This window comes from Pleuronectes platessa, chromosome 7, assembly GCF_947347685.1.
Source record: "Pleuronectes platessa chromosome 7, fPlePla1.1, whole genome shotgun sequence".
In the NCBI taxonomy this organism is placed as follows: Eukaryota; Metazoa; Chordata; class Actinopteri; order Pleuronectiformes; family Pleuronectidae; genus Pleuronectes; species Pleuronectes platessa.
In genome coordinates, this window is record NC_070632.1 from 12432470 (window position 1) to 12456008 (window position 23539).

At 42.2% G+C, this 23539-nt stretch overlaps 3 protein-coding genes across 4 annotated transcripts; 1 reads left to right on the top strand and 2 right to left on the bottom strand.

The window, feature by feature from the left end:
• Positions 1-351: 351 nt before the first annotated feature.
• fkbp4 (FKBP prolyl isomerase 4) lies at positions 352-5621 on the bottom strand. Its single transcript, XM_053426160.1, has 11 exons — positions 5192-5621; positions 4515-4659; positions 4280-4422; positions 4036-4156; positions 3099-3255; positions 2563-2653; positions 2359-2442; positions 2068-2253; positions 1798-1941; positions 1574-1669; positions 352-1468 (listed from the first exon to the last, which is right to left on the bottom strand). Exons 1-11 carry the CDS (start codon positions 5273-5275, stop codon positions 1367-1369), a joined length of 1353 nt encoding a protein of 450 aa, XP_053282135.1. The 5' UTR covers positions 5276-5621; the 3' UTR covers positions 352-1366.
• Positions 5622-5880: 259 nt separating this feature from the next.
• ddx11 (DEAD/H (Asp-Glu-Ala-Asp/His) box helicase 11) lies at positions 5881-14051 on the top strand. Of its 2 annotated transcripts, none has more exons than XM_053426162.1 (28): positions 5881-5982; positions 6394-6536; positions 6737-6952; positions 7052-7138; positions 7243-7379; positions 7485-7542; positions 7661-7768; positions 8026-8113; positions 8201-8403; positions 8580-8654; positions 8923-9000; positions 9108-9154; positions 9249-9328; positions 9437-9478; positions 9563-9630; positions 9721-9759; positions 9865-10003; positions 10456-10581; positions 10673-10785; positions 10866-10938; positions 11498-11601; positions 11686-11835; positions 11953-12021; positions 12139-12239; positions 12687-12771; positions 12882-12957; positions 13079-13233; positions 13320-14051. In XM_053426162.1, the coding sequence occupies exons 2-28, from the start codon at positions 6408-6410 to the stop codon at positions 13350-13352; spliced, it is 2679 nt and encodes an 892-aa protein (XP_053282137.1). In that variant the 5' UTR covers positions 5881-5982; positions 6394-6407; the 3' UTR covers positions 13353-14051. The 2 variants fall into 2 exon arrangements, with proteins under 2 accessions (XP_053282137.1, XP_053282138.1); XM_053426163.1 differs by having other exon boundaries at positions 10459-10581.
• Positions 12984-22681, bottom strand: wash1 (WAS protein family homolog 1). The gene is made up of 11 exons (XM_053426164.1): positions 22537-22681; positions 21071-21211; positions 20301-20412; positions 20031-20177; positions 16327-16463; positions 16096-16231; positions 15808-16003; positions 15290-15466; positions 14973-15131; positions 14405-14476; positions 12984-14320 (listed from the first exon to the last, which is right to left on the bottom strand). The coding sequence occupies exons 1-11, from the start codon at positions 22542-22544 to the stop codon at positions 14178-14180; spliced, it is 1428 nt and encodes a 475-aa protein (XP_053282139.1). The 5' UTR covers positions 22545-22681; the 3' UTR covers positions 12984-14177.
• Positions 22682-23539: the final 858 nt, after the last annotated feature.

The window sequence follows — 23539 nt, forward strand, 5'->3', positions numbered from 1 at the left end:
ATTGGAAATCTATTAGAGGATGTGAATAGCTACTTCATTATGACGTTAAATCATTATCTGAAAACTGCAAAGCTAAATATAATCTGAAGAGTAACCTAATTACATTTAATAACCACAAATCAGTCCAGTAAGATATGAACATTTATCATATCATGAAGTATCACATGAAATTACAAATGTTGGAGGATTCCATTTAACAGGTTCTAAAGGTTATTTAAGTTTTATTCCATTACTGTCAGTGAAACGCAGATTTTCTTCACAGCCTCTGGTTTATAAAAGAAAGAAATGCAGTAGAACAACAAGCAGAGTTTGGTGAGGAACCGAGTCAATAACGACACACACTCATCGAGAGATGTTTCTATGGTTTATTTTATCCTTCTGTGAGGGCAGAACAAACAAGACCCTTCCAACGAATACAGATAAAACTCAACCCACAGCCATCTGTTTTTAAATGAGACAACAGGGCTGAATCTGATGAGCCATTCTTACATGTACTTTTTTTTAACAGTAAATTAAGACTGAGACTCAACTGTTTAATACTCGAGCTCGTCCAGGAGAAGCAAATTTTTAAAGGCCCTTTCTACTGTAGCTGCTTTAAAATGCACATATTCCAGTTAAGTAATTGGTTGTATTCATCATTTTGGGAACAATACAGAAATCACAAGCACAATACTGAGAGGAGGAGGAAAAAAAGTAAGTCAAAGCAATTGTGAACAGTCCTGTACCCTTGGGATGTGTGGGGAGGTCAAACTCTGGACAACTATTCCAGGAAAAGCTCTCTTTACTCCACTTATCCACAGCGCTGCTACATTTCTACTTTGGGACACAGGCACCAACATTCAGACACATCATATCTATGCACAAAGCCATTGCAAGTACAGGAATTGATCAGTAGGCCCATGAGGAGGATTGGATAGATAGGAAAAAATGAGAGGAAGGGTAAAGGACGAAAGATGGTGCAGGGTGAATGGTCTAGCCCTTGACGGGTGAGGGTTTGTATTTCAGCACATAAAAGTTGGGATGCACTTTTTTTCCTACCCAAAACGCTGTGGACGGAAAGAGTTTAGGATGGGGTAAGGTTGTGGCACTCAACTTAATCACAACATCCACGTCCGAGTCCCATCAGCAGGAGAAGCCCCCCCCCCCCCACCAACCTCACTCAGCTAGCTGCCACAGCAAAAAGCCAGAACTCAAAGAAAGCCAGCGAAGTGCCCAAAGTCAGTGCTCTTGTGTGACATGCTCATTCTCATACAGACCTTTTAGTCACACTCACACACACCCACCCACCCACCCACACAACCCTTAAACAAAAACAGCTTACAAAAGTCTGAAGTACAGATAAACCATTACTCAGTGACCTCTTCATCTATGCCTTTTCTTCAATTGCAACTTCCTCGTCACCATTCTCCACCTCCATCTCATCGTCACCGTTCTCTTTGCTCTCGCTCTTCACCTTTACTGATTCTTTCTGTTCAGGAGAGATAGGAAAACAATAAAAACACACCAGTCAGTCTCATGGATAAACTATAAGGCTGCCACCTTGTGGCCGTTGTCGAAAAAGACAAGCCATCACCTTTGAATCCCTCTCTGCAAATTTCGTGAACATGTTGGCGTAGACGCGTTTGTCCTTCTCGTGCTGCTCCTTGATACGTTTCTGACAAAGAATCAACTGGTAGGATATAATGAAGAAGAGGTTAGACAAAAAACATCCTTTATGGTTATGAGCATTTTTCACCATTAATCTTTTGGTTGAAAGTTGTGAGATCTATCTATATTTTAAGACACATGGCTGTATACCTGGCTCTTTCCAGCCTTGTTGACAGGATACAGCTGAACAAATCGCTGGAAGTTCTCTCTTGCCATGTCAAACTCCTTCATACCAAACAGTGCCTCTCCTCTTCGGAACAAAGCCTTCTCATTAGACGAATCGATTTCCAGAGACTATAATCATAAACAAAGCATCATTACAATGTTTTCATTATCAAACCATGTAAATCAGCACTGAAACAGTCTAACCATAAAAGACACTGTCAGCTTTTGATCAGCCTATCAAACAAATATTGATACCTTGTCACAACTTTCTAAGGCTTGGCTTGGCTCCTGCAGTTTAAGGAAGCACATGGCCAAGTTCAAATGTGCAGCCAGCTGCAACGCTTTCGCTTGCTTCCCGTCCTCCTCTGACAAACCAGACTCATTTTCCAGCCAGGACACAATCCTTTTATACTGAACTGATGCCTGCTTGTATTTTCCATCCTAAGGAAAAATAAATAATAGTTTTAGAAAACAAACAAAGTGTAACTCTTCTTTTTTGTATTGTGGCGTGCTTTTTAAAAACACAAATTCCCCTGTGTACTGTACCTTGAAATACTGTGTTCCCTTCTCTTTGACAATGGCGCTCTGCTCCAGCTTCTCTACCGTGTTCATCTCCCAAGATTCTTTGGCCTGAAGACAAAAAATATAAGTCACTTACAAGAGAAGGATTACCTTGCTGCCCAAAGCGGAAACGTGATTGGCCTAATAAAGTCAAATTGTGTTTCCCACACAGCACCAAGATGTGTTTACCTTCTCAAAAGCTGTCAGCTTAATCTTGTACTGCAGCGTTGCTCCATCAGGAATGTTATACTTTGTATTACCTGCATTCCCGAAGCCATACCTAAAAACAAAAGACACTTAAAATGAATTACTTTAAGGAAGGATGTATAAATGCTTTATAACCTGCTGCAGTCGTACAGTAATATGCAGTTTGCCCTTTACTAAAATGGCAGAGGTCATTTTAGTTTGTCACATTACAATTTTAGAATTCTTGTAGCCAATTGTGCGGGCCAAATTTTATTAATGTCAACCATTACCCTTAACAATCAGATTGTTTTATTCCCTAACTAATTTAACACATTTTAGTTCCAATGGGTTCAAGGCAGGAGCACATCAGTATGTTTTGGGGTTACAGGTATGGTTCATGGAAGTCATATTTGAAAAACAGATCAGGCTGAGACGTAGAAAAATACTTTTAAAATAAAAAAATTAAATTTAAAATAACTATTGCAAGAAATCACCACAATAAACCTGTACGTTTTCCTCCTTGGTACATGTGATCATACTTAGGCTTAATGTGGAAGAGGGCCTCCTCTCCTTGCTCCATAGCCATGAGGGCTTTCTCCACTCCGGCTGGAAAACCAAGACTCTCTCCATCACCGATCTCAAATTTCAGTTCTCTCTCGTCAAACACGCGCCCCTCACAGCTGCCCTCCAAAGTTACTGAAAGGGAGGGGGGAAACACAGGATTTAGCTTGAGCTACATCACAAACTTATTAACATGAGGTGATTGTCAACTGTTGAGAAGAAGCAATTGAATTGTCCCAAACCATCATAGTCAAGTTGTCTTTGTTCACCCATATTGACCCTTTCACGATTGATATAAACTAAAGCGCACTCCAGACTCTTGCATCGTACCAAATGAAATGTACGTACAACTTTAAAGTGTACAGAATATAAGTCAAAAGAGATTGTTGATGTATTACTTGAGAATCAAATATAGGTTCAAGTTAAAAATCTGCACATGTACTTCTCCAAGTATATTTAGGGCCTGGTTATCAACGTTGTCAGGACCCTATTGAAACTCAAAGAATCATAATTTTTTTCAAGCATATTTGGTGAACTAAACATGTGTAACTTTTGTTGAAACTTTGGACAAATTTCTGATTTAGAGAGAGTTTTTGCCGATGGAGAATTGACAATAGCAGATGCAGCCCCTGAGGCACGCTTTACCAAAATGTATGAAAATTGTTGGGCATATGTATTAGGCCCAGATATACATGCTTAAATTGCCCAAACTTTAAATGTTGCATGTGGTTGCTAAAGGGGTAGACTTCATAACATTAAAAATCGAATACATTTATCCATATTACATTATATACTATAGATTTTTCATCTTGCAATAGTTTTATGCTTCAAGGGACCTTGAAAGAATAATTGCATCCCCTTATTAGCATGTGAATTTCTGAAATGTTTGACAAGAGCTGAGTCTTGTTGCGTTACCTTCTACAGCAGCTCCTTCGTTAGGTTTGGAATATCCCTGGCCTTTGGTGATAATGCGACGGACGATTCCTCCATCTTCATCCGCAGTTATGTCCTCGCCTCGGAATTCAAACAGTTCCACCTGAAGTCATGTAAATTAATGTCTTTGCACACCGATTGAGGATCAATGTAAAGCATGCTGTATTTAAACCACGAGCGCAGAAATACTGTTTAAGTGTGTTAACCTGGAATCACTGAGACTTACCTCAAAAACAAGAGTGGCATTGGGGGGTATCTTGGGTGGGCTGCCTGCAGAGCCGTAAGCGTACTCTGGCTTACAGATGAGCTGGCTCCGCTCCCCGATTTTCATAGTGGCTACACTGATGTCCCACGCCTTAATTACTTGACCTTAACACAGGGAAGACCAATTACCAACACTTGCTGGCTGCAACAAACATGGCAGGATATTGTCCAATGTCTCTGCCCATTATGAAACTAACCTTTGCCTAACTCGAAGGAAAACTTCTCCCCTCGGTCTCTGCTCGAGTCAAAAGGAGTACCGTCCAGAAGGGTGCCGACATAATGCACAAACACTTTGTCCCCTGTCATGGGCAACTCTGTGCCCGTGCCTTCTTTTTTCACCAGCTGCAAAAAAAAGACAGAACATTTCATTAAAAGGAAGTCATTTCTGCCAAAGATGAGCCAGCGCCTGCAATTTGGTATCATAAGTGAACAGGGGCCGCCCCATTCAAACACCGTTAAGTGTGTGTGTCTATATAGGATTATGTTATTATCATAGGTCATTATTCTATGAGTCAGGGTGTGGAATGCATCATGTCTGACTGTCCTCACAATGACAGAGAGATAAATACATGTGTATGTGTGTGTGGATATCAAGCATGAACAATACTAGCTTGCTCATTTGGTCCAGCGCTGACAACAAATACAAACGACTTATTCTCCACGTAGTTGCTAACATGGTGATTCGTAAACTATGAGAGCGACTCCCGGGAACGAGATAAACAGCGCTGCGCTGTTGTCAATACTGGAGTCAGTGACAATGCTAGCCTAGCTAACAACAGCTAACGTTAGCCTAGCCGTTTGGGTTAAGAACAAGCAGCCAGCTTAGCTCTTAGCTAGCTGGGTGAACACGGAGCAGCGCTACAGTGTAATTTACCTTTAACACGCCGCCGTCTTTCTTCGGCGTGATGTCCTCTCCCTCCATGGGGATGGAGTGTTCACTTTGCTCCTCTGCAGTCATTGTCACGAGGCAGCTTTTCCGACCCTGGTCTGAGCTGCGGCACGATTCAAAGCAACGGCGTCTAAAGATAAGTACTTCTCCACAACCTCCTGACGCGGATCGAGGCTCCCTGCTCACCCTAAATGAGCTACTTTCTCAACGGGGCTAAAATAAGAACACACTCGGTCCAAGAGACTCCGGATAATGTGCTGAGCAGAACTCTCGCTGTGCACCAGTCACCGCTTGTGTAGGGGCAGGAGCGGAGTTGTCGGAGGGGGCAAGTCCACGTTGTATCGCACGTCTGATGGTAAGAACCGCTCGAAGAAGGACGGAGAACTTTCCAGACTGCTACGAGGAACCTGGGCTTATGAACCCTCGTACGCGTCACTACATATCGACACCTGCATCTCCCGTAAAGGCGGTGCATATAAAAGAAAAGCGCACAGTTCCTGGATTATTTCGCAGCTACCCTGAGCTGATTGATAGTTTATAAATGATTTAGTGTACTCATAATTCTGCTTTATTAGGGGGAAATATTGCATATTTTTGCACAGCTCCGTCCACGCAAGCACTACATTGCAATAAAAACAAGCACTCCCCATTGCGTCTCGCTTCCCATTGGTCAGACCCACAGCCCAGTGCTGGCTGTTGGCGCGGATGTTGAAGAGCCGCGAGTTGAAGAATAAAAACAACACGAAGTAAAATACTTTCATTTAGCATATGTGCAGGTAAGTACATGACAACTGTGCGTTTGAATAGTATAATTGACAGTAGTTGAAAAGGTTTCAGCTGACGCAGGGACTCGGCTGGTGGAGACGTTGCTAATTGTTGTATTTCAGAGAGTTTACAGCGTCAGAGTTGTCGTTATAAGACAGCTACAGGTAGAAATGCTGGCTGCTAGACAACATGCAGCTAACATGGAGTCAAGGTGACAGGCCCCGCTGTTAGATGGAGGTTCACTGTGGTAACTGGAGCGACTGGTGCAAAAGGAGGCAAACTGAACCAGTTATAGACACAACATCACTATCTGTGGACAAAGCAGTCTAAACAAACTGGGAGCTGCTCAGTTGTTTTCTCAGCCAGGGGCCTCGTTCCATAATCTTACAATAAACATTTAATGTGACATCTCGATGTTCCAGGGAGGGTCACAGGAATGGAGAACAGCAGGGCCCAGTTTCCATTCCCCTACCAACCCTATAACATCCAGGAGCAGTTCATGCAAGCCTTGTACAGTGTCCTGGACCAGGGGAAGGTTGGCATCTTTGAGAGCCCCACAGGAACGGTGGGTACAGTATGTGTGCACGTGTATTATTCTGCTCACACTGTATATATTCTGTTTACACTTCATGTATTATACCTATTCCTACTTGTGTATGTATCGCATGTGTAACACAGCAAATCTAATCATATCTTACATCAGTGCAGTGATTGTAAGATTACATTAATACCTTAACATTTGTGTGTATCCTTTACACGTTATAGGGTAAGTCCCTGAGTCTGATCTGTGGAGCTCTGAGCTGGCTCACGGACCACGAGGAGAGGAGGAGATTGCAGACGGCTGCTCTGCTGCAGGAAGGAGAAGAATCTCTTTCCACATCCGCAGTTCAATCTTCCACGGCCAGCTCCTCGGCAGAGCCGGACTGGATCACCGATTTTGTTCAGAAAAAGGCAGAACGTGATCTGGTGACAAAGTTGAAGGTAGTTGACTGTTTTTGTACGTCAGATGTTACTTTGTTGTGGATCTCTGCCTTTTTTCCCCTCATAGCTTTTGAATATCATCGGATGTGTTTGTATCAGGAGGAAGAAGTAAAAAGAAAGAAGAGAGAAGAACGATTAGAATTGATCAGAAACAACGTTCAGCTCAAGTATGCGATGAAAAGAAAGGTAAGTGATATTGCATAGTGCCATTTTAAAGAACCCAGGCAAAATAACAATAACTGTAAATCAAATCTTTGCAACTCCATAAATTTCTGTGTATGTATCTCTAGAGCGCTGAGGATGAGGAGGCGTTCAAGTTGCTCCATCTCAGTAAAGAGGAACACACAGAGACACAAGGAGATCAAGAGGATGAGGAGCTGATCATTGCAGAATATGAAAGTGATGATGAGTCAAAGAGCAAAACCCGGTAAAGACCGCCATTATGTGTCCCAGCTCTATCAAATGTTATGTCTCAGTGAAAAATTGAAATGGAAAGACAATGACCGCAGGGTGTGTTTGCTCACATGTCCAGATTCCTTGGGCCTGAGGATGATGACGACGATGAACTGATCGAAGAACACGTCAGCAAGGTGTGTGTGGGACTGAGAAGGTTTACAATGTTGCTGTAAGGTGTTTTATAACAGAAGGACAAGATCCCTCTGATATAAAACACAGTATTAATGGTTATAGTTTTGTATGTGTTCACAGATTTACTATTGCAGTCGCACTCACTCCCAGCTGGCCCAATTTGTCCATGAGGTTCAAAAGAGCCCCTTCAGCAAGGACATCCGTCTGGTCACACTGGGCTCACGACAAGTATGCACGAGCGCACACACACACACACAGACCAGTAATAATGAATTTAACCTTCCTTAATGAATCTCAGGTAAACATGTTTGTAAATAAGACAGCATTTTTTTTTACGAATGTTTGTGTGAGGCTCTTGTGGAAATGTCAATCTCATTAATGAATTCAACCATTTCCACACCATTCTCCTTCTTTGTTGAAACCGGATAGACAAAATGGTTGGGGTGTAAATACTGTAGATTTGTACAACATATTCAATTTTCCAGAATCTGTGCATCAATGAGGAGGTGCGTCGCCTTGGCAGTATCCAGCGTATTAATGACCGCTGCATGGAGATGCAGAAAAACAAACACGGTGAGAGTCCCCGGCTTCATAATACAGAACATCTCCAGGTAAGTTCTTGTTTGGATTAAGAGGTCTGTAATGTCTGTCATTTTGCAGAGAAGCAGCAGCATGAAGAGGGTGTGAAACGTAAGCGAGGCCCCGCAAAGAGTGTGTGTCCCTATAACAAAGCTTCGGCACTGCAGCAGATGAGGGATGAAGTTCTAGGAACTGTCCACGACATCGAGCAGCTGCTGAAACTTGGCAGGGAAATGCATTCATGTCCTTACTACTCCGCGCGCCTCGCTATTCCACCTGCACAGGTAACCCGGGGTTCTGTGTTCTATGTTTTTCCCGAGCTTTACTAAATATTTAAAGGCTGAAATGATAAAAAGCACTTTTATTTCATTATAGATTTTCATATAGTTAATTTCCAAGCAGATTTGAGTGTCTTCACTCTTTGACTTGCAGTGTGATCTATGTTTCTATATCCGTGCAGTTGGTGGTGCTGCCCTATCAGATGGTTCTTCACGAAGCTACAAGAAGGGCAGCAGGGATCCAGCTGAAGGGACAGGTAGAATTACATGTTAAATGTTTTTATTATTTCTGATTGTGTAATAGATTTGTTTAGCTATTGCCGCTATTGTCACGTTGTGTTTAAAATACCTCAGTGGTGTTATAAAAAGCAATCCTATTTTTGACTGTAAGATCAACACATCACAGTTTGGGTGCCTGATCTTTTTGCCAAACATCCATTGGTTTCAATTACAACCAAAGTCATAATCCATTTGACATTTTACTGACAGCAGAAATGTATTTGAAATATGTTTTTTCTATTACAGGTGGTGATCATTGACGAAGCTCACAATCTTAGTGACACACTCTCCTGTATACACAGTGCAGAGCTGACTGGATTGCAGGTAAATACACTCTCTCACACACACACACACACACACACAATCAATACAAGTTCACGATGAAAATGTTCATGATCCCTGTGATTTATTAAAATCGGAACCCTCTTCAGCTCAGCCGCGCTCACTCCCAGATCACCCAGTACGCCGACCGCTATAAGTGAGTATACACACACAGATAGAATTACACAATATACTGATTCACAAATTGTCTCACTTTCCTGCCATGTTTATGTTTGTGTGTGCAACAACAGGAGCAGGCTGAAGGCAAAGAACCTGATGTACATCAAACAGATTATGTTTGGGATTGAAGGGCTTGTCCAGGTGTTGGGAGGTGAGTGTGTTTCTGGGATAAAAGTAATGACCATTACCAGGAGGAGGAGGAGACACTAATGGACAGTGAATTTTAGTTCTGATCTTGGTATAAATATTATCTGTGCAGGTAAGGTTGGGCAGAATCCACAAAGCCAGGCGACACAAACAGGTCAGTTAGTAATTGTACACAGACATAAACTCACCTTCATACAAAGACAATCATTAATTTTCATAATGTTTCTTTGTCCTTTAGGGACGGAGATGTTTACCATCAACAACTTTCTCTTCAAGGCTCAGATCGACAACATCAACTTGTTTAAGGTAGCTCACAGACAGTTATGATGCTATTGAAGGTCAAAGTCATTGCCATGCTCATTAGTACAATCTCTGATTCTCTCATTCTCCCTGTAGCTACAGAAATACTTTGATAAGAGCATGATCAGCAGGAAAGTAAGTATTTCATGTTTATTCATACCTCTATTATAAATAGTGTACAGTTCTGAGAGTGAGCTACTGTCAAATTAAATGTACACAACATTTGCCCCCCCTCTGCAGCTGGGTGGTTTCGTGGAGAAGTACGCAGGTTCAGGTGTTAGCCTGCAAACACAAGGCTCAACCAACAAAGAGAACCGACGCACAGAGGGCTTAAACCGCTACCTTCAAACACTGCAGACCAACCAGAGCACTGCACCAGGTCAGAGCTCCCGAGTTAGTGCCACCTAGGAACGTCCTCATTGTAAATGTGCTGCTATTGTACAAAAATGGGATCATAAAAATATAAAGGGAACAGCTTAATTTCAATGACGGAGTAAAATCTATTTATTTATATTATAAACTACATTATACGATAGATAACACTTTCCATAACAGCTTATTACAGTTGCACACAATAGGCAGAAGTGAACTCTACAGTATATGTTGTTGTCAGTCTGGATATCTAGCTTGTTGTGAAAGAAAGGATTTTTTTGACATCAGATGAAATAAGGGTGCTTTGCGCCTGATTTACTATTGTATATTTTCCTATTTTCTATTTCAGTGCCTCACATCCAGCCAGGTCTCATTCTGGCATTTAGCAAAACTGACTGTGAACCATCTGGCGTTTTTTTTTTTGCCTGTAGTGATATTTTTTCTGTGACGTTTCTTCAGCAGACCAGCAGGAGACAGTAGAGGCTGATAAAGCGCTGTCTGCGTCTCCCATGATGCAGGTGGAGGGTTTCTTTAAGGCTCTCACCAACAGCAACACTGACGGCCGGGTGCTGGTGCACAGACAAGGTACCATTATCTGTTTTTACACACAAATCAATTAAAGTGCATTAAGAAAATGAAACAGCTGAAGATACATTTTTTTCAACTTTTATCTCAGGTACTTTGTCAGAAAACAGTGTCAAGTTCCTGCTGTTGAATCCAGCGGTCCACTTTGCCCAGGTGCTGAAGGAGTGCAGGGCAGTCATCATTGCGGGAGGCACCATGCAGCCTGTGGGTCAATTTAAATCGACTACAATATGACCAAACTTTTGCTTTTTACAGTTTGTAATTCTGAAAGTCGTTATATGCAGGTTTCAGACTTCAAGCAGGAGCTACTATTTTCTGCTGGAGTCGGAGAGGATCGAATCAGGGAGTTTTCCTGTGGTGAGTGTCCCATTTTATTTGCAGAGTTTCTTTTGTTTTGTTTTTATGGTGCACTCTCTCTTATCTTGCGCTTATCAATATTTACTCTTGTGGGAATGTTGGATACAAATATTTGATAGCATTCGTTGCAAAAGTCTAATAATTGGAATCGTACTCAGTAAAGCACAAACCTCCAACATAACTCATAGATGTATTATAATGTTTTTAATCAACATGAAGTACTGTAATGTAATGTAAAAAAAATGGCGTATCTGGATATTGTAAATAAAGTGTGGAGGGGGGGGGGGGAGAAACCTGGATCTTCCCCCTGATCTGGATCCACTCTAATTTAATGGGTTCTTCCTTGACCCTTGAAGCATCCCTCCACAAAGTCTTGTGGTCCATCCAGTAGTTTTAGCGTATTCTTCCTTACAAAACAACTAACCAAAAAAAGTACTGGTACAATTTTCTATAGAATACTTTTTTATGGCTGAATGTATGTTCTTTTAACATGTCAAATTACCTTTGTTTGTATTGTTATTTTGAAGTCAAAAAGGTTATTTGTTTATCGTGTCTGTAGGTCATGTAATTCCTCCAGAGAACATTCTTCCCCTCGTCTTGTGCAGCGGTCCGTCTGGTCAGGAGCTGGATTTTACTTTCCAAAACAGAGACTCTCCAAAGATGGTAACCAACACAAACTATTCTTCTAAGTTCCCGCTGTAATTTAATTGATTGCTTTACTGCAAATCTGTGACTGCATGTTGGCAGATGGATGAGACAGGGCGCATTCTCTCCAACATTTGTAACGTGGTACCGGGAGGAGTCGTCTGTTTCTTCCCTTCTTATGAGTACTCGAAGCGGATGGTTTCTCACTGGGAGGCCAGCGGTGCTCTGACTCGTCTCGCCAACAAGAAGAAGGTGAGCTGATCACTTATCATTTACCCTTTTTACCCTAAATTGCCTTATTTATCATCTGTCAACTCAAGGGCAGAGTTCCCTTATCATCTGTCTCAAAACACACAAATGTCTCCTCAGATCTTCCAGGAGCCAAAGAAGGCCAATCAGGTAGAGCAGGTGCTGAGCGACTTCTCCCGCTGTATCCAGGTAAATCCGGCACTACTTAAAACGTCAGACCTCATCACTTCAAATTGACAATAAGGTCACTGGGAGAGATTGTCTTTACCTCTGACAGACAGTGGTTGTCTCTTCTCATTTTGTCAGAGATGCGCTGTGGGTGGCGGCGGACTCACAGGAGCGTTACTCTTCTCTGTGGTTGGAGGAAAGATGAGTGAGGGCATCAATTTCTCTGATGATCTGGGCAGGTGGGTGTAATTCATGGGACCATGTTCATGAGCCAAATAGCTGCTCCTCACCGGAGGATTTAGAGCCCGACTGATATATCATTTTGCTGAAATGAGTCTGTCACAGACCTAATAGTATCAGTATCATATCTGTATCTGGATATCTGTACATATCAGTATCTGCATTTGTTTGCCAACATGCACCGATATGCAAACTTGTGTGTTACCAAATAAACAACGCAGAAAAGATGTTCAATCATGTTTGCATTTATATCTTTTTTAAAGATAAGTTTTTCAAACTAAAGTTCTATGTATTTGTTTGCATTAGTATTTACTTTCCTTTATAGTTATTTTTAATGAAGTCTATGGTTAAACTGTAAAATATTAAGTCCCAATAACATTTTAAATCCGTATCAGCTAGCGGGCTATAGTAGAAAGTATATTAATTGTGTAATTGTGTGACAACAGGTGTGTGGTGATGGTGGGAATGCCGTATCCCAACATCAAGTCCCCAGAACTGCAGGAAAAGATGTGTTATCTGGACAAACACATGGTGAGACTCTACCGTTCACTGTGTCTAAAAACAAGAACAAGATCACAAGAGTACTGGGATGAAGTTTGTCAGTGTCATCACAGTTTTGTTTTATGCTTGTTCTATTTTAGCCTCACAGCGGCGGGAGGAGCCCTGGCCAAGCACTGATAGAAAACCTCTGCATGAAAGCTGTTAATCAGTCTATAGGTAGTAATGCAAATTCCAACAACAGATTAGTATCATTGACATTTAATGAAAGAATACATATTTATTCCATACTTTGTAAGATAATTGTTGTTCATTTGTATATGACTCCCTCTGTCCAAAGGAAGAGCTATCCGTCATCGTGGGGACTACTCCTCCATTGTGCTGTGTGACAGACGTTACTCCAGAGCCGCTACACTCTCTAAACTCCCCACGTGGATCAAAGATCGCACAAGCACATGCAAAAGTTTTGGCCCTGCTATTGCTGCCTTGCGAAAGGTAAGAATCAGACTCAAACCACTGTACAGAGACACTACAGCACCTGGTTGTGATGTTCTTATATACACTAAATATTATGTGTTTAGTTCTTCCAGGAAAAAAAGCAGGAGCAGGTGTAATGTGGCTGCTGAAGGGCTCAGCTCGCATCTTCCTGTTTTCTTAACGGTGCAACATCAAGACGTAGAGCTGGAAGAGGAGGAACCTTCAGAAACATTCAGTGTAACATAAGAAAATGAAAGTGATCTGATAAAAAAAAAAAAAAGAAATATATTTAAAGGGTCTTGGTACAAAGTTCATTGTTAAAAGATTGCTACAGTTCTTAAATGTTTACATAAAAGTGCCCATCAGACCTGTGTGTGCCGACAGCTGGAGTTCAACACTCAACCAGCGAGGCCAGTTTTTCTTTTTTCATTACTCTACCTTTTAGATTGTTCTGTTTTGCACTGGTAACAATAACATGAAAAATTTAAAGGATAATGAATCCCAAGTATTTGAATGCACACTGCAGACATATGCTGTAAGGGACATTAATCAGTTTGACTCCCGGTTTATCAGTCTGGAACATGCTGGAAATGAGAACGCCTCCTCAACAGTTTTTAATTTCAGTTCTGTTGAAATTAATCACTGATGCAGATTCCAGGCACAGCAGTGGCTTAGGCATCCATGTTAATGATTTACCCTGGAAGAAGCATTAATATTTAAAGCAGTCAATGTTCTATAATGCAAAGAAATGACTTATCTAATGGAATGATGTTAGTCAAATGTTTCTGTTTAATTTCATGAAAAATATGTTTTTACATTGTCTATGATATAAATAAAGTATTTTATCATCTGAGTTTCAGTAATATTTTATTCAGCTACTTCAACGCACTCATCACCGGCATTATGAGGAAAATTAATGCTCATTGTACATCAGTGCTTTTAAGTGTCCATTGTCCATGGCATTACGCTTCCCAGTCGTCATCATCTGTTGCCGAATGCGGGGCAGGAAGCGGCGGGATGACGTCTGACATCCGAGCAAATGCGCCACCGGTGCCAGGGGGAGCGTCACCCGATTCTCCACCTGCAGGACCTTTACCAGATATACCTGCAGGAAGGACAGGCCATTTTTACGGTCTGCAAAGCAATCACTAGAATCACTACTCAGATTTGACATAAGAGGGATCCTCACCTTTCCTTCTCATGGCAAGTTTATTGAAGAGATCAGACATAAAGTCTCCACCACTCGATGCTGCTCCCGCCGCTGTGAGACAAAGACGGGCAGTTAGTGAGTAATCATGCAATCAATATTTGTAACTGAAGAAGTGTCCCTCATTCCCCAGTGCTGCGCTTTAAAGTGGAGCAATTACAACAGGACGTTTTTTTCCCAATCTAGTCAATATTAGCAGTTCTCTTGTACAGCAAGAGGAAATGTTGGGAGATAAAGTGTCCGGTCAACCCCAAATGAGGCAAAGGGTTACTGTTTAATAAAAGGTCAGACACTGTAACCACGTCAGCCTTTTTAAAGAGGATGGTGTTATTCAAATAAAATTCATCAAGCCGTGGCCTGTGTGAGATGTGTCTTTAAAAATGCTCACATCCTCACATGCAGTGTATCCCTATGAACCCATGGGTGAATGCTAACCAGAGAATGGCCGTGCATTGATTGCATGACTTTCACATTATTGTTTAAGCTGCATTGTGTCGCAGTTAATAAATCATGAGCAGAGAACCACAGCCACACTTGAACAATCCGACACCTTGCTCTTGCTCCTTCTGTTTCTTCTTTTCCATCTTGCGCGCTTTGACGTTGCGTAACTTGGCCTTGCCGATGCCCCCGGCGTTACGGATGGACTCCAGCAGGCTGGCGCGGCCGTCTGCCGGCTGAACCGCCTCGCTGGAAGCAACAGGCGTGGGACCTGCAGGGTCAGAGGGGACGGTCAGGGAAGCATTAGTGTCAGTTGGCTCACTCAAATGTAAGAGTCTGAATAGGGATTTCTTAGCATGTCAAGTTCAATCATATTCCCCCAAGCGTGTAGACTGTGCAAGATTTCTGAATTGGCTGCACGTGACACACCTGAGCTTGGCACTCTGGAGACGTCTATGAGGCTGTCCACAGGAGGTGGGGGAGGAGGAGGTGGAGGAGGGGGAGCTCCTGCAGGGCTAGCAGAAGGGAGGGCAGGCTCAGGGGGAGGAGGAGGAGGGGGAGGGGGAGGTGGGGGCAGAGGTACAGCGTGAGGCTGGAGCTGAGAGCCTGAAACAAAGAGATGACAAATTCACATTAGCCACCCGAAATACCATGTCATCCGACAATGAGCTGTTTTAAGACATGACCTCATGACATTCACAATAGGACATTTTCACGGAATATACGGTAAGGAGTTGAGACATTTTAATAAAGGGCTGGCAGGAAAAGTTCAAGAAAACGTCTGGAGAAACTGACTGACAATTTTAGGAAAATGTCATAGCAGCTGCAGTTACATTTTCTTAACTATACTTATCTTTTAGATCAAACACCATAAACAGCTTCACAATAAGAGACAAAGGCGAGTTATAAAGTGTAAGTCTAAACCTTCTAAAGGTGTGCATGTGTACCTAGTGCGTTGCTCTCTTCAGTGAAAGAGGGCAGCTCAGGGATGCTGTGTGTGGGTCCTGACGGGGCGAAGCCGGGCCCTAGGTCTGCGCTGTAGGACAGGTCGTCGGCTATGCCTGGCAGGTCGGGTAAGTACGATGGCACATCTATCTCGGGCACCTCGCCCAGATCTGGCACATAAAAATAACTCTCTGCAGTCTGTTGGAGAGGAAAGGTAATCAGGATTAATTGCTGATATAAAAGGTCAAATGAAAAAATGTGTTCTGGTTGGAAAATGCCGCTGGAGGTACCTGTCTGTCTAGTTGTTCCCTCTTAGTGATGGATAACGGAGCATCGAAAGGTTTCTCTTCTTTCTCCGTCTCTAGTGTTGTGTGGGTTTTAGTCACTGCTCCCGCCAGAGGATCGAGGAACACATACTTCTTGTATCTTTAAAAACACACAAATCCAAACATATATATATATATATAAGTAAAATGAAATCTAACCCGTGTTTACAGTTGATGTTGTTTTTTTTTACTCACAGGTTCTCTGTGGTATTAAAGAGCAGCAGGGAGCTGACAGACGAGATGTTGCGAGGCAGACTTCCCAGTCCCTCCTCTGTCTCGTCCTCGGACTTCTTCTTATTGCCGACGCACACAGGGAAATATATTAACTTCTCCTGAAATGAAAGTAGAGAGTGAGTGGGAGATCTGTAAAATGTCAGCTACAGCTTGAATAACTCATATCGCAAATGTCACCAAAGTGCTCCTGCACACAGACGCATGTGCCCACGAACACTGTAATACTGAATGTTACAGTCAGGGACCTGGCTTCCGGGGGAATATTGAATAATGCATTTCCACAGCAGATACAACATTTTAGCAATGTTTTCATTTCACTCTCCACTTCCGACTAATACACGCAGAGAAAAACAACACAACACACTTTACAAAGATCTAAGTGCACACAGCAGAACAGATGTTCGCTTTTGTAAAGTTTCCTAATATGGTGAAGGAAGAACTGCGGTGTTCTGTGATGTTATCAATAATTCAGGAGCTGGAGCTGGTGCTGAATGTGTGCACGCACGCACACGCACATGTCTGAATATTCTGGGAAATTTCTCACACGTCTATGTTGTTTCCACGTCCTCTTTACTTCTTGATCGAGCATCAAATTTGTAGCCGAATCTGAGAAGAACATACAGTGCCTTGCATAAGTATTCACCCCCTTTGGACTTTTCTACATTTTGTCATGGTATAACCACAGATTAAAATGTATTTCATCGTGAGTTTATGTAATGGACCAACACAACATAGTGCATCATTTGGAAGTGGGGGGAAATATTACATGGATTTCACAATTATTTACAAATAAAAATCTGAAAAGTGTTGAGTGCATATGTATTCACCCCCTTTACTGTGAAACCCCTAACAAAGATCTGGTGCGACCAATTGCATTCACAAGTCACATTTGCAAGTCACATAATTAGTAAATAGGGTCCACCTGTTTGCAATTTAATCTCAGTATAAATACACCTGTTCTGTGACGGACTCAGAGTTTGTTGGAGATCATTACTGAACAAACAGCATCATGAAGACCAAGGAGCTCACCAAACAGGTCAGGGATAAAGTTGTGGAGAAATATGAAGCAGGGTTAGGTTATAAAAAAATATCCAGAGCTTTGAACATCTCTCTGAGCACCATAAAATCCATCATAAGAAAATGGAAAGAATATGGCACAACCGCAAACCTACCAAGAGGAGGCCGTCCACCCAAACTGAAGAGTCGGACAAGGAGAAAATTGATCAGAGAAGCAACCAGGAGGCCCATGGTTACTCTGGAGGAGTTGCAGAGATCCACAGCTGAGGTGGGAGAATCTGTCCACAGGACAACTATTAGTCGTCTACTCCACAAATCTGGCCTTTATTGAAGAGTGGCAAGAAGAAAGCCATTGTTGAAAGGGATCCATAAAAAAATCCCGTTTGGAGTTTGCCAGAAGCCATGTGGGAGACACAGCAAACATGTGGAAGAAGGTGCTCTGGTCAGATGAGACCAAAATTGAACTTTTTGGCCTCAATGCAAAACGCTATGTGTGGCGAAAACCCAACACTGCCCATCACCCTGAGCACACCATCCCAACAGTGAAACATGGTGGTGGTAGCATCATGCTGTGGGAATGCTTCTCTTCAGCAGGTACAGGGAAACTGGTCAGAATAGAGGGAAAGATGGATGGAGCCAAATACAGGGAAATCCTTGAAGAAAATCTGATGCAGTCTGCAAAAGACTTGAGACTGGGGCGGAGGTTCATCTTCCAGCAGGACAATGACCCTAAACATACAGCCAGAGCTACAAAGGAATGGTTTGGATTAAAGAATGTTAATGTCTTAAAATGGCCCAGTCAAAGCCCAGACCTCAATCCAATAGAGAATCTATGGCAAGACTTGAAGATTGCGGTTCACAGACGGTCTCCATCCAATCTGACTGAGCTTCATCTTTTTTGCCAAGAAGAATGGACAAACCTTTCCATCTCTAGAAGTGCAAAGCTGGTAGAGACATACCCCAAAAGACTTGCAGCTGTAATTGCAGCGAAAGGGGGTTCTACCAAGTATTGACACAGGGGGGTGAATACTTATGCACCCAACAGATGTCAACTTTTTTGTTCTCATTATTGTTTGTGTCACAATAAAATTTATTTTGCACCTCCAAAGTACTATGCATGTTTTGTTGATCAAATGGGAAAACGTTTATTTAAGTCTATTTAAATTCCAGTTAGTAACAGTACATAATGGGAAGAAGTCCAAGGGGGGTGAATACTTATGCAAGGCACTGTATGTGATCTCTCATTACATTACATTACATTACATATCATTTAGCTGACGCTTTTGTCCAAAGCGACTTACATTTTAGTACACTCAACATTTATGAGGGGCCATTTAGGGGTTCATTATCTTGCCAAGGACACTTCGGCATGCAGATGGGGAAGAGGGGCGATTGAACCGGCAACCTTCTTGCTGGAGAACGCCCACTCTACCCCTTAGGCCACACCGCCCCCTCATGTCTTTACTTTAGTAATAATACAAAAGACAATACAAATGGTCAACACAACATTTGAACAAGTGGCTGTCAGTCAGTTATTTAACTCTGAGACATGGTTGAAGATTGATCTGAGCTGCCTGATCGATAAATGGTTTTATAAACACACATTCTGCTAATCATGACAAAACAGCTATTATCTACCACAGAATGATGAGAAGAACAATACTTAATATGTTTTACCACTAATATGTTAATTGATATTAGAGATGTGTTGTACCCAGACCAGCTCAAATAACAATAAAGTTTGATTTCGTCCTATTTTGAAAAGGGCAGGTTTTTGTTCTAATTCATAGAGCAGTGTTTTTTTTTATATATATAACAACACATTACCAGATCATATGAGCCTGGCCTGATGATGATGAACATCCTCGGGTCTTAATGCTCATGAATTCAATCTGTTTGTATTAAAAGTAAAAATCTGTTAAAGGATATAAAAAACAAACAAAGAGCCATCCTTCTGTTTTCCACCACTCATCCAGGTCTGGGTCATCTTAGGCCGAGCAAAGTTGCTCAGATGTCCTTTTCTGCCTCATCATCCCTCTCTCCCCGAAGGACCCCGAGGTGATGCCAGGTCAGACGGGATACGTATTACCTTGACAATGAGGCATCCAGGAAACCTCAGCTGCTCCCATCACCTCGCCTGGCTCCTCTCCAACATGGAGGAGGGGAAACTGCACTTCTAGCTCGTTTTCCTTCCCTCACCCTGCCCCTAAGGTTGAGCCCAGGACACCCTGGCAAGAGATGATTTTATTCTTCCTGCGTCGACTCAGCATCACAGATTCTGATTTCGGTATTAAATCAGCTCTTAACTCCAATATTGATACCAGTGGGGTCATGGGATCCACTCCAGTCTACATAAATACATAAATATAAATAGTCATAACTAGAGCTACAAGCCTTCCTGTCCCTGTATGACCACAGCAGGAGAACACAAAATTCCACATATATGGAAATGAATCTGTCTATTTAACCCCGTTATGAACCTGCAGCGCGAACTTTATAACAATGTCCTTCATCCGTTATATGTTTATTATACCATCGGACATGAGAACATTTTGTGAAACCATGTCGAACTGTTGCATAACTGAAAGCATTGCATTACAAAAAAGTAAACCCTTGCTGAATCAGCACGTTTAATATATTCATCTCACCTGCAAGGCTTTCTCGTCAAACGGTCGAAGTTTGTTCTGTATCCTCTGCCGGGGACGGCTCTGTGAGGACGGGTCTGCAGCCCCAGTAAAGATAGACGAGTAGTCCTGAAGTCGATCTGGGGCCGGGTACTTGGCACTGGAGAAAACCTATAAAAAACAAACGCACAGACAAAAGCTGAAATCTGACACACACAGATCGAATTAATGTCTGTTACCAACATTGTCTCTGCGCGTGTCTGTAGCTTCCTTCTGATGCTTCAGGTGCGTTACCTTGGTAGCTTTTTTACTGCCTTTGATCTTGTCAACTCGGGCCTGAGCGAGTCTGATCCGGTCAGTGACGATCTGCAGCTGCCGCCGATTTTTCTCCACACTCTCTGACACCCTGGTAGAAACACACACACACACACCAAAATGAATATTGACGTGCACATATCCACACACACAGGGAAATATGTCTGACATCATACTGCAGAATATGGAGCGTGGGACTTGAGACAAGCTAGAACCCTTTTCCTTCATTAAGTGCTGAATCGCTGTCATTACAAACAACCTTTAACACATTGCACTTCGAAAAGGTTGCATCGATTTAACAGTTCCTCCTTTTGCTTCACTTTCCAAGGTGCTTGACAGAAATCTTCATAACGGTTACTGTGGCACACAATATGTCTTCAAATATGAATTCTACATGCAGGCCATTACATATACAACGCTTGTTTTCTATCCAGTACAAATGCTGTACTATAATCTACCAGCACATTTAGGGATGGCTAATGTGTGGTGGTGATCACTCTGTAATAACTATATTATTTGGTATATAAAGCTCATTTAAAAATGAATTGGTAATGAAAATGTCCCTGTGACAGTGTTTCTTGCATGTCCCCACCTGCACCCTGGGAAGTGCTCCAACTAGGTCTCCAGAGCCTAAAGAGATAGTTGTACGATCTCAAACGGTAAAAAACCCAAGCACGTCTTATACACTACGATATGTGCAGAGTAAATCTACATACATGTGTGATATGCATGTGTGATTCTGGGTTTACCGTCTGAAAATATCCGTAGAGATGGTATCCAGGTAGAGTAACGCATCTGTGATCTGATGGACAGCCTCCTCTCTCCTCAGGTCAGACTGGATGAGAGGCACCGAGTACACCTGGCCCTCCAGGCTGTGCTTCTGGTTCATCCTGACAAACAGCAACAGCAATGGAAAATCCTGTCAACATCTAAGACAAGGCTGCGTCACCAAATCAAAATCTGATCTTGATTATGGAAGCATATTCTGGTCCCAGGGTTAAAACGATAGAGTTTCATCAAAATCAATAAATCAAACTGTGATAGGCTGATATTAAGAGAAATCTGGAAAACTGTGGCAAGTTAACAGATTTACAAATTTCAGTCAAGATTTATGATAAATGTTGTTCCAAAACCATGATAGTCTTTCAAACATGGATAGATTAAAGCCCCTGGGTACAGAAAATTAAGACTACCACGGTTTTAACGAGATAATAGGAAGAGATAAAATGTCCCCGGCTTTAGCGTCTTTACACTGACTTCCAGTTTCATGGAGGATTGATTTTAAATAAATGTAATTGGTTTTAAGTCTATTAATGGTACAGCACCCTTATAAATCACCGATTGTTTATCAGAATATGTTTGAAACTGTTCCTATAAAAGGTCTTCTACAGCGGGATTAATCAATATCCCAAAAATGAATCTCAAAAAGTTTGGGGAAGCAGCTTTCTGTTGCTTTGAACCAACTCCCTCCACACATCGGACACGCTGAAGTTTCAAGAAACAAACCAAGAACTATTTCTGTAAACTTGCTTTGACTTAATTTAACCTTTTATCCAAAGTATTTGTTTCATGCTGACGCGTTCTTCTTAATCTATCTTATTTCATGTCTTTGATTTTATTGTAAAGCCCTTGAGTTGCATTTTATGTTTGAAAGGTGCTGAGTAAATAAGATTTATTATTATTATAATAATAAAAACATCCTTGACAAAAAGACAAGGGGTTACTGTGGTCATTCAGTATCTACGTGCTGTGTCTCTTCATGATGTAACGTGTCATTTGGTGCAGATGTTTGTTGTCTGCACTGCTGTTTAGTGTGTATCTGCAGTAGTTCTGAGTGTCTGTTGTGTCTCTCGGTAGTTGTCTGGCAGGGGGGGGGGGGGGGGGGGGGGGGGGGGGGGTGGACCAATGTCAAAGGGCCCATTCAGGAGTCCACCAGGATTCAAGTGAAAACCTGCTGCTTTCACACGCTCCTCCACCTCACCTGACTCTCACATGACCAAGCAGTGTGAAATACTGTGAAATACAAACGCACTGTGATGCTACGTGGAACTGACACCGGTTCATGTCTGTTGCTAGTGGCGAAGACATGACACATAAACAACCTATATAAAGTTAGATTCGCTCAGTCTGCTCGTAATGAAGCTAGAATCGCTCTGATCTGACACCTACACTTGAATTGACCGGATAGACCTTCTCATTCATTAATAACTCTTACCTGACCATGAGGACAGTTTACTTGTCCTCCGTTTAGATGTAATAGAAGAAGAAGAAGAAGAAGAAGAAGAAGAAGTGTCGGTGATGCAGAGCCAGCTACTTATTTAGCAAAACAACGGTCCTGTCACTTCCGCAACCTGGGGACACGTGACTATACCGGAAGTGCAATGTTGCATTTAGAGTGTTCCGGAAATTTCGGCTTTCTGACTTGACGCACCACAACCACGATTAATGAAACCACAGAGAAAATCCAGATGATGAACTACGACCTAATTTCTTAACAAGGCAGGTTGTACCATAATACAAAACAACAAAACCAAGAACTAGACAACAAATCATGATACACAAACCTGACGATAAATCCAACTTCTATCAACTTTTATAACTCGTCCTTTGTGGTTACTGCTGCAGCTGGATTGAGCCTCTTGGGAGAAACGATTACATCAAAAGAGCTTGTCACTATAAAGATAGAGCCGATTATATTTGACATATTCAGTTGTCACATTGTCTTTGAGTTGTAGAAAACCTAATTTGGCAAGGAACCTTTTACTATATTTACTCAATATTTACTCAATATTTATATTATATAAACCATACAAGCTACACTACATGCTTATATAAATATTACATAGTAAACGAATGAGAGTTTCACGTATATCTCTCTGCAGCCTATAGGGTGCGCGCTTACTCCGGAGTTATCTTATGCCTGTGCGTAATGACGTTTCTGTCCTTCAGCTCCAGCATTATCTCTCCTCCTCCCCTCCTCCCTTCTGTCACATCTGGATTTGGCTCCTCTCATCAGCACCACTCGGCGCAGTGGGGGAGAGAGAGCGCGGGAGGGAGAGAGAGGGAGAGCCGGAGAAGCGGAGGACAGCTCGGTCGGTGCAGCCTCATCCACACTGGAGCAGAACCAAGGAATCCGCACTCACAGATTTTGTTTTTGCATCCCCGCTGTCCTCCACCTGCAATTCCAGCTTCTCCCTTTTTCTTCTTCTTCTCCTTCT

Coding starts and splice junctions, on each gene's coding strand:
- fkbp4 (XM_053426160.1), bottom strand. CDS start 5,275: ATGACTGCAGAGGAGCAAAGTGAACACTCCATCCCCATGGAGGGAGAG. Junction 4,423..4,514: donor TTCCTTCGAGTTAGGCAAAG/GTTAGTTTCATA, acceptor CCCTGTGTTAAG/GTCAAGTAATTAAGGCGTGG. Junction 1,942..2,067: donor CCTTAGAAAGTTGTGACAAG/GTATCAATATTT, acceptor TTATGATTATAG/TCTCTGGAAATCGATTCGTC.
- ddx11 (XM_053426162.1), top strand. CDS start 6,408: ATGGAGAACAGCAGGGCCCAGTTTCCATTCCCCTACCAACCCTATAAC. Junction 9,001..9,107: donor CAGAGCTGACTGGATTGCAG/GTAAATACACTC, acceptor AACCCTCTTCAG/CTCAGCCGCGCTCACTCCCA. Junction 12,022..12,138: donor ACTTCTCCCGCTGTATCCAG/GTAAATCCGGCA, acceptor TCATTTTGTCAG/AGATGCGCTGTGGGTGGCGG.
- wash1 (XM_053426164.1), bottom strand. Junction 20,413..21,070: donor TCTACGGATATTTTCAGACG/GTAAACCCAGAA, acceptor TGTTTCTACCAG/GGTGTCAGAGAGTGTGGAGA. Junction 16,464..20,030: donor TTGACGAGAAAGCCTTGCAG/GTGAGATGAATA, acceptor CTTTCATTTCAG/GAGAAGTTAATATATTTCCC.